The following is a 10,025-nucleotide window of genomic DNA, read 5'->3' on the forward strand; positions in this document are numbered from 1 at the left end:
TTTTTTCAGAAGAAGTTTGCAACTTTTTTCAGTTAATATTATAAACAGTTTCAGCTTTTAAAGTTATTTTTTAATAAAAACTTTAAAAAATTCAAATTAGTCTTATGCTACTAGTAATATGATATTACATGAGTGTTAGTTTTTAATTTTTTAAGGTATATAACAAACAAAAACATGGACCGCGAAAACAGCATTTCTGGGGGCCAGGGGAAATACCCGTCGTCATGGGAGCAAAGGATGGACTCCGGGTTCGATTCAGGGTTGAGCAGCATCAACCCTAGCAACGTGGACAGCTTCCCTGGCAACGAGGACACCGGAATTGTCACAAGGAACGCTACTAATGACGTCACAAAGATCTATGATCAGGAAATGAGCGAGCGTGAGTTTGAAGATTAAAAATAAACAATAAAGTACATATTAAGTTGTTTGATAGCCATAAAAAGGTATAATATTTTCCATTAATAGGTTAGTCATAATATCTATTAAAAGATTTCTTATTAAAAAAACCATCATTTAACTTGTTCTACTAGTGAAAACAAAGAAGAAGTGTTGAAATATAAATTTATATCTAACCCTATAGAAACTAATATTTCAATCAGATTTATCTTGCTACTTGTAGGATTATGTTGGCTTGGTCTTGTTTTTATTGTCCTGTCACAATAGTTCAATTACTAAAAAAAAATTTTAGTGGAAAGGGCAACTTCCGGAATAAGCTTGTCGATCGGGCCGGTCAGTGACCCGGAGTTTGAAATGGTCTACACTTACTGGATGGTGGTCAATGAAAAAGGAGAAATGTAAGTTTTTTGTAATAAGTTTTGTTTTATATTGAGTCAATGTAATTGATAAAGTTTTTTTTGTGTAAACTAAAAATGGAAACTTTTTAGTCAGATTTACAGGAAAAAGTCTTTACCGCATAACGTATGAATCATCAGTTTGAATAAAAAGAAACAAAATCGGTGGTCAAATTTTTGAATAAAAAACAGTTTTCTTTTATAGGTAGTTAAATATAACTGATAAAGTTTATTTTTTGTGTAAACTAGAGATGTAATTAATATTCAGCGGGTCTGACTTACAGAAAAAAGTCTTTGCCGTCCGCGTAACTTTGAAAAGCGTCAAAGTAAAGTTGAAAGGAAAACCTTTGAAAACTAAGTTTTGATGAAAGAACCATTTAGTTTAGCACTACTGCGAACTGGAAACCAAATTAAGAGCACACTAAAAAGTACTTGATATAAAAATCTCAATTTTGTTTGTTTTGCACAAGTGCTTTTTAACATCAAAAAACACATCGCGGGAAAGAGATTTCTTGGGTATGAGGATCCACTCCTAATGAAATTAGCCGAATCTGTTATCGTAATAATTTTATATTTGTACAAGTTTGTTAACAAAAATAATAGTTAACTATCATTAAGTATTAACAAATACTTCAAGTTGTTTTTTTTTTTTTTAGATATATTATTTTGTATTTTACTTAAGAGTTATCATTTACCGATCTTTCAATATATTTCGGATTAAAATGTTTTCTTTTAATAAGGCATATCGCAATATTTTTACGTTTTTTGAAATGAAATGCATTACACACGCTTAAGCCTCCATTAAACCGATTATTATTACTTCTGTCACAATTATGTGTGAAAAAAATCCTGCAAAAAAATTTCAAACGAAAATTCCCACCTCTTTCGCGAAATCGCATTACTAAAGGAAAAGTTTGCAAAAAACTTTTAAAATCCAGTAGTCATTGGTGACGCAAAGTTTTCTCTTACGCATCCGTAAGCTTGGTAAAGTTCGGAAAAAATGGATTTTTTTCCGATTTGGATTTGGAAAGCACGAAGCGATACGTAATTGGAAATTTCGCATTGGGTTATGAGTTTACGAGCGCCGATTGTTTAGAAGCTTTTAGAGAGTTTATTGCTGAGAATATTGATTAGTTATACTCATATTAGATGTTAGACATCATATAAATTTATTTTTTTACCCTGATGTTGTAGTTATTTGATCTTATGTAAGAAGGGAAGACTACTTTTAAGGGAAGACTACTTTTATGGGAAGACTACTTTTAGTAGGAAGGGAAGAATAATTTAAGGGCGGGATGTATTTCTTTTTTTCAAAAAAAAAATTAAGAGAGCTTAAATAAACGTTTCTTGTTATAGGTTTGATCATACCAATTCCATCATTAGACCACAAGCTTTCGGTAAACTGAGGTTCTGTAGACTTTTGCCAAGGTTTTATCACTTGTTAGATATAAGCTAAAGCAAAACTTTGATTAAAAATTTAATACTTAACAGTTTCATAGAAATCTGAGCTGGTTCATTTGTTTTATAAGGTTAAGAAAAGTAACAAACTCAAAAGTATATTAAGTATAATCAGTATTTGCTCTACTTATGACTGGTTTTATAGGTTTGCTAAATCTTTATTGCTTCCGTTTATATCAAATTCAAAGTATTAGCCTCTTATGAAACATATCAGCGCGAATGTACAGCTTATCTCGAAACCAGCTATGTTTCTGCAGATATGAGCTACGAATGTTCTATTAAATTAAAAATCGTGTTGTGTTCGTATTTTTGTCTTGCTGTCAAAAAAAAAGATTAAAACTTTAAAAACTTTTACACAAACAAAGCTAAAAAAATGACAGTTCTTTTTAGTCAATAATCAGGATAGCATTAGGTAGGTGGTGGTCTAGAATTTAATGTTAGGTCAAAGTTTTTATACATGTACTTGATTTAAGTTAAGGATGCACCTGTAAAAGTATAACTTGTGATGGAAACTAATGCTTGCGTTAGGAAAGTTGAAAACATTGAAAAACATAAAAAGTATTATAAAAAAAAAATAAAGTAATATCAAATCGTATACGAAAAGTTGATGCTGACCGAAAAACTGAAAAATATTTTCAGACCGTTTCACCAGGCGATTGTGAAAGGAGAAATTGACACCGTCCACTCCATCGTGGCCCGCTGCCAGCACAAACACTTGTTGAACATGCACAACCCGAAAGGATACGTGAGTTACATTTTTTAATTCAATGAACTATTAAATGATTGTAATATTTATTTTTAATAAATTGAAATCAGACTCCGCTCAGCTTAGCAGTGATGACCCAGCAACCAGACATTGCAAGAATCTTGGTCATCTACGGTGCTGATCCGGCTAAACTTTCTAACGGTTTGTAATAACTTTTAATATTTGCTTGCAGTAAAGCACTTTCAGAATACAACGCTCAGTGAATTTTAAAGCAAAAAAAAAGTTTTAGAGTGTGTGATGTTTTCGGTCACAAAAGTTGTTAAATTTTTAGGCACTGTTTACACTTTTTTGTTCAATAACTTTATATATAGACTTTTAGACTTTTATATTTTTCCTAGGAAACTACTTGTATTTTTAAGCTTGTAATATTTATATTCCAAACATCTATACTAGATATTATGTAGTTTGAAGCAAATTTCCAATCACAGGAAACACACCGCTCCACCTGGCTTGCAAGATGGGAGATGCAGTCATGGTGGACATGCTGACCACCCCAATAAACGATCAGTTCCTCACGGAGAACCCCTTCCTCGAGCAGATCGACATCAGTGATGAGTACATCAACAAGTGCAACAGTCAAGGTGAGAATATTGTATGTAACAATTAGGATGACTTTACAAAAGAAACATAAAAAGACTTTTTTTAAATGAGTTTTAATCGATTTGTTATATACTATCAAGGAAAAATTTTTAAATTTTGTAACACAATAATACTTTATAGTTAAGAAAAATGATTGTGCTCGTTAGATTTTGGTAGTTTTTTATTGTTCATAATCGACTTGTACTCAACTATCAAGGTGATGTTTTAAAATTATGTATAGTAGTCAGGAACTATATATTATGGGAAACTGTAGACAAAAAAAATACTTTGAATATTTTTAATTGATTAGTTCACCTTGTGTCATTTTACAATACAAAGAGTAATTGAAAAGTAAAAAGACAAAGGGAAAGTATTTTTAGATTTGGAATTTTTTTCATGTCTAGCTTGTGTCATGAGACTGAATAATACACTATATAGTTGTTGGTTTTTAAACCACACTTATTTTGTAAAATATTTACACCAGCAACTAATGATTATTGTTATCAATCAATTAAAGATCATTTAAATACTTATATAATTATAAACAAAGTGGCTTTTTTTAAACGATTTAGCTTTAAAAATTGTAAAAGTAGGTTTAACCACTACTCCTATAAATTATAATCAATAATAATTATCTGTTTGTATATATTTAAAAAACTTTCTTAAACTTTTGATAAAGTATATTCTTTAGCTATAAATCTTCATTTAAAAACCATGTAACAAGTTTCTGAAAACTTAAAGCGGTAATATTTTATTATTAAGTGGTTATTAAATTTTCCTTCACAAAACTTGTTTTGGTTTAACTTCAGACAGTAAATTTGCAGTTCCAAGTTTTCAAGGCCACCACATGTTTTAACATAACTAAAATAAATATGTCATTTAAAGTAAACAGCTCGTTTTCGCTAACTAAAAATTATTTACACAATAAAACAAAAAATTATTTTCTAGAAACAATTTATATTTAGAAAGTTCTTAACTATCATTCGTTTACAAATTTCATAGCAGCTACCAATAGTAAAACAAAAACAAACATTATTGATAATTAGACCAAGCAAACAAAACATCGAAAGCACATTAAACATTTTTTGAACCTTTTAAACTTTTAAACCTACTAGTAACTCAAATCTTGAAACCTTATTTTCGACGTGCATAAGTTTGAAAAATTCAAAAAACAAAAGTTAAGACAAAGGGCTCTCAAACGCACTAAGCAGTTGAGAACGCGAAGAGAATTAAATTGAGCTTTTTCGTCGCTCTCCCGTTCGCGCACTCGCCTCCACGTTTCTTGCGTGAATTCCCTTTTTTATGACGTCACAAGCGGCACAAAAATTTTCGTGTTTTCTTGTAAATGTGCGTTTTTGTTTTGTTTTAATGTTTTTTTTTCGGATTAAGCGAAAACGTTTGGAAATTTTTCGTTCGTTGTGTTATTGGAAAGTGATTAAAAGTTTTTGAGTTGTTAGTTTTTTTTTTCAATTAAAAAAAAAGGTTGTAGTTTTATGTGAAAACAAATTTTCCAACTTACCTAATGATCCTTTAAAAATATCTTGGTAAATCAAACTTCAAGGTCATTAAAAAAAAATATTTTTTCTAAACTTTTATCGTCATACAAAATAAATGACCTTTAAGTATTTATCTTCTCATTAAACTATAGATAAAAATATTGGATTTATAAAAAATTAGTTGTCTATCGAAAAATTTAGGTACTTTTTAACAAAAGCAAATCGATAAAATTATCATTTTCATCGAAAAAAGTACCTCGCACGCTAATGAAATTATCAAAATAAAACATCAAAAAACACGAAATTCCCGTTTTCACTAAAATCGATATCATCACAGCACTAATTAACATACGCCATTAAACAAAACAAAATAAAGACCGAAAACATAATTAAGTTATAATACCTACATGAAATATCAACACATAAATTATCAGCGTGCGTAATGCTAGATTACAGAAAAAAAAAAGAGACAAGTTGAAAACACCAAAAATTCCCGTTTTCACTAAAATCGATATCACAGCAGTCATTAGCATACGCCATTAAACAACAAAAAAAATTTAAAGTAAAACACCTACAGGAATTTTCAAAACACAAACTTCAGCATGCGTGATAGTGACATTACAGAAATAAGTTTACGCCGCGTGATCTCTCGTACACTGTGTACGTTCATCGCCACACTCAACAACGTGCAGGTCCCCAGAGCATTTCATCACGAACATTACGCAGTTACTGGTTAATTATAGAACTTGGAACGTAGCTAAGCCGCGTGCTAAAATAGCTGAAAGTTTCCCTGTATGCTGTGTGTTGGTGCTTTCTGAGTAGAACAATAAAAGTAAACAGGCAATTGATGAGCTGAAAGTTAATTGTTGACTTAAAACTAATACAAATGACATTTTGTGTTAGGTGTTTTTTATGTTCAAACTTGAAGGTGTAATAGTTGTTGGAGATAACTCTACCAATCAACTAAATAATTTTCTTAGTATTGCAATTGAGTAGAATAATACATTTGTCCTAGATTGAGTTGTACTAAAATCAGAAAAAAATATCAGCATTTAAAAACAAAAATATTTTCCAACTAATTTTTATAGCAAATACGATCCCAATAAATAAACCAATTCAACCATGACACAGGCATGACGGCGTTGCACGTGGCCGTCAAAAATGGCTTTTTGGACGTGGCGCGCATCCTGGTCAAGGAGCTGGGCTGCGACGTGAACGAGGAGGAACGGAGAGGGGGAAACACCTGCCTGCACATTTTCATGGAGAGCAGGGGCAGTATGAGTATGCTGAAGTACCTGTTGCGCAACGACGCCGACCCCAACATCACCAATTATTCCGGGTGAGGATTGTATTAGAATGAGTGTGTATTAGAATGAGTGTTATTACAAAGCAGTTTTGATGGGAGTAATTATTTTCTCAGTTTGTATATCTTCTTGAAAGCAGTTTGTGTGATAGTTTATTTTCATTGCGTGTAGTTTATAAGTAGTGATTTTGTATAACAATTATTACTGTAAAAAGCTGTTTTCTTGATTTTAAATTAGCAATATGAGTTTATATAAAAGCAAATTTTTATAAAAACTTATAGATGGGCTTTTTTATATAGTTCGATGTACTAACCCATATAATTATTACACACAAAAGTAAACTAAAAAACGTTTTAATCTAGTTGTGATATAGCTCTTTCAAGCCTTTTTTTTGACAGCTGTTAAAATAAAATTGTTAAGTTGACAAAAATCAAATTCACCTGACAAACTTACCTCAGCCTTATCAACATTACAAGGCTTAGATTTTATAACTCCCTTCCTTTATCTATATTTGTGTTTAATGAAAACTAAAAACTACAAAACAAACTACTACAACTAAAAATCGGTTAATTTTCCGAAGATTTTATTTTATAAAAAAAATCCATAACACTTCTCACAGGCTTACAACAAACAAAATTTTTGAAATAACAAGCGCGAATGTCAAAACACTAAAATAAAATAAATAAAAATTCATAATTCCTTCACAATCACATCAAAAGATAAAACCTTCAAATGACCAAAAATTTTCAATAACAAAAAGAAAAATGTCCACTGGCTCCGCACATGGTCAAAAGCCAAAATAAATTAAAACATTTTTATCAACTACTCTCCCCCTCACAGGCACACAGCGCTCCACCTAGCGGCCTCCAACTGCCTCCGCGACGCCGTGGAGTTCCTCCTCTGCTTCACCACGGCCGACCTGTCGGCTCTCACCCCGGAGGAGGACCTGGCGGAGGATCTGGCGTTCATGGACACGACGCTCGTGTGCAGTTTGAAGAGGGAGATGAGCGTCAGGTTACAGACCGCTGCGAGGTGAGAACAACTTTTATTTGTACAATAATTTTTTTATCGCCTTTTTAAATGGTTTTGAAAAGTAAAAGTTTTTGTTTTGAGTTTTATTTCAAATATCTTTTTCTTACAACTAGTAGTTGTTTTTATAATATTTTAATGTTTTTAATGAAAGTTTAGCTACTTTTGTGCTACTGTATTAAAAAAACATTTATATTTTCTTCTAGTAAAAAAAATCAGATTTTTTATTCTAACGGCCGTTGTACTAATTTTTGTTTTATTTTTAAATACTTTACTTTAAATGTTAAATGTAAGTTCATCTTTTTGTCTATTCTTAAATAAATTTTTAATCTATTAACAATGTTGTTATAGTGTTTGAAGTTAAGACAGTTATATTTAAGAAAAAAATTTTACAGACAAAACTAACCTTAAGATGAAGTAAGCTTAATAACTAATTTATAAAAAAATTATTTGCAGTTTTTCAAAGCGTAAATAGCTATTAAATTAAATTAAATATTTTATTCAAATATTTATTGAGACTTAACTAATACTTAAAACTGATTAAATGAACTATTTGTTATCACTCTTATAAAAAGTAAGCTTTCAAATAAAGTTTGGTGTTAGTTTTTAATTTTTTATATCAATAAGATAAAAACACGTTTACATATAGCTCTTACAGCTGTTGAAATGTTTTACATTTTAAACTTTTATAGCTACTAAACTTTTCAACACTTTTGATAAACTTTTAGTAGCAATAGTAATTATTTTTGTTTTAAAATTGTTGCTTATTATGTTACTTCATTATTAAAATTACTTTTTTTTCAGATGAATGAAAAAGGATTTTGAGTACAAAAAAGATTTTATCGATTACACGTCACCATGTATAGAATGGAAAACAAGAAAAACAGGAGAAAAATATTTAAAAATTCCAACAACAAACAATAATTGATCACACCATTTAATTAAAAAGACTTTTTTACTACTTTGAAACCGGTTTTCTGTATCTAATTCACTTTAAAATTGAATTTGTAACGTTTTTTTTTACTAGGCCTGGGCTAATGCAATTTGTACAAAATAGAATTCAAATACATAACAATAGATTTGTACTGCTTAAGTTGCTTTTTTTAAACTAGTTCGTGTTATTACTAATAAACGGTGTTAAGTGTATAAAAATCCACAAACATCATCCGATCAGTTTTGTAGTAGAAATTATAAAATCTCAGACTACAATCATTATATCACTGTCTAATTAACAAATCGCCGAAAATATTTGGTTCTTATTTTGAGTCTTTGTAGAAAATTGTATTAAAAAACTATTCAATCTAACCTTGTGTCTGAAAAGAACCAATATGTTTTTGGTTAAAGAAATTTTAGTTTTTATCGACAGTTTTCTAGTATGGTTCACAATATTTTAAAAAGTTTCTTTACATATAAATTATTTAAAGCCTCAGTAAAATTATTAAAATCTGATAAAGTTGTTATAATATTTTGCTTTAACAACAACTGTTTTGTGTAAAATACTTGAATATACAAATAGAACTTTGTTAGTTTTTTGTTTTAGCAAATTTTTTGTTTGTAATATTTTTTTGTTGTATAAATTTCTTTACACTTGATTATTTTCCTTAAAGTTTTAATATTGCTTTTATTGTACTTTTATTGCTTGATATAATAAAAATTCGAACTATTACAAATGTATTTGTTTTGTTTTATAAACAAGCTTTAAAAATTTTATTTTCATAAATTTACAACGACAACAAATATTAATTAGAAATTTTCAATAACTTAAACACATAATTTTGCGTTTAGTTACTTGATTTACTTTTTTAAGTGTTATAATTTTTTTTTACTTTTAAAACTTTTTAGATAATACAAAAACAGAGGACTTCATAGAGTTTTATTTTGAACACATTCATACCTTCTAAATTAGGTTTAATTGGTAGGACTTTATATACAGCAACAGTACATTAAAAATAGTATGTTTTACATTGTAGTAAGCGTTTTATAAACTACCAATCGAGTTGTATACTTTTGGTGTCATGCATCTTTTGCTAAAACAGTAGTACTAGTTGAGTTGTTCAAGTTTTTGTTCAGAAGCGAAATGTTCAGCTAGTTATTAACAGATTAATTTGAGATCAAACGATCAGCGTTGTTAATAAATTTAAAGTTGCGACACGATAAAAAACATTCTGGAATGTTAAAATTAAACCGTTTCCACTTATTAAAGCCTACATATAAACTTCTAAAACCATAAGTAATTTTTAGTATGGATTAAATTACGTGTTCATTTCTAATAATATTTTTACACGCTACTTTATCACTTGATGTAATTATACGCTCAAAAAGTTACATGAATAATAAAATTTTGTGACTAAAACAAAACTTACTAAGTCATGGTAACTTTTTGCTATACTTTAGTAAAATAATCTTAATGGACTATGTAAAATTTCACATTTTATTTAATTTATATACAAAATATTTTTTTTTATTAACAATTAAGTTGGGATTTTTGTTTTAGCTAACTTTTTGATATTGTATTTATTGTTTCCTTTCTAACTACTTCATTTTTAAAACTTGGTAGCTACCAAATGTTTAAAAACTTTAGTGAAATTACGATATGATTTAA

The 10,025-nt window shown here is 29.3% G+C and overlaps 1 protein-coding gene across 1 annotated transcript; it reads left to right on the plus strand.

The window, feature by feature from the left end:
• Positions 1 to 135: 135 nt before the first annotated feature.
• Positions 136 to 9,087, plus strand: LOC145835505 (NF-kappa-B inhibitor alpha-like). Its single transcript, XM_082943140.1, has 8 exons — positions 136 to 379; positions 689 to 794; positions 2,889 to 2,994; positions 3,066 to 3,156; positions 3,444 to 3,596; positions 6,222 to 6,429; positions 7,235 to 7,426; positions 8,228 to 9,087. The coding sequence occupies exons 1-8, from the start codon at positions 175 to 177 to the stop codon at positions 8,229 to 8,231; spliced, it is 1,065 nt and encodes a 354-aa protein (XP_082799266.1). The 5' UTR covers positions 136 to 174; the 3' UTR covers positions 8,232 to 9,087.
• The last annotated feature ends 938 nt before the right edge of the window (positions 9,088 to 10,025 follow it).

This window comes from Thalia democratica, chromosome 5, assembly GCF_965202585.1.
Source record: "Thalia democratica chromosome 5, ktThaDemo2.hap1.1, whole genome shotgun sequence".
NCBI lineage: Eukaryota > Metazoa > Chordata > Thaliacea > Salpida > Salpidae > Thalia > Thalia democratica.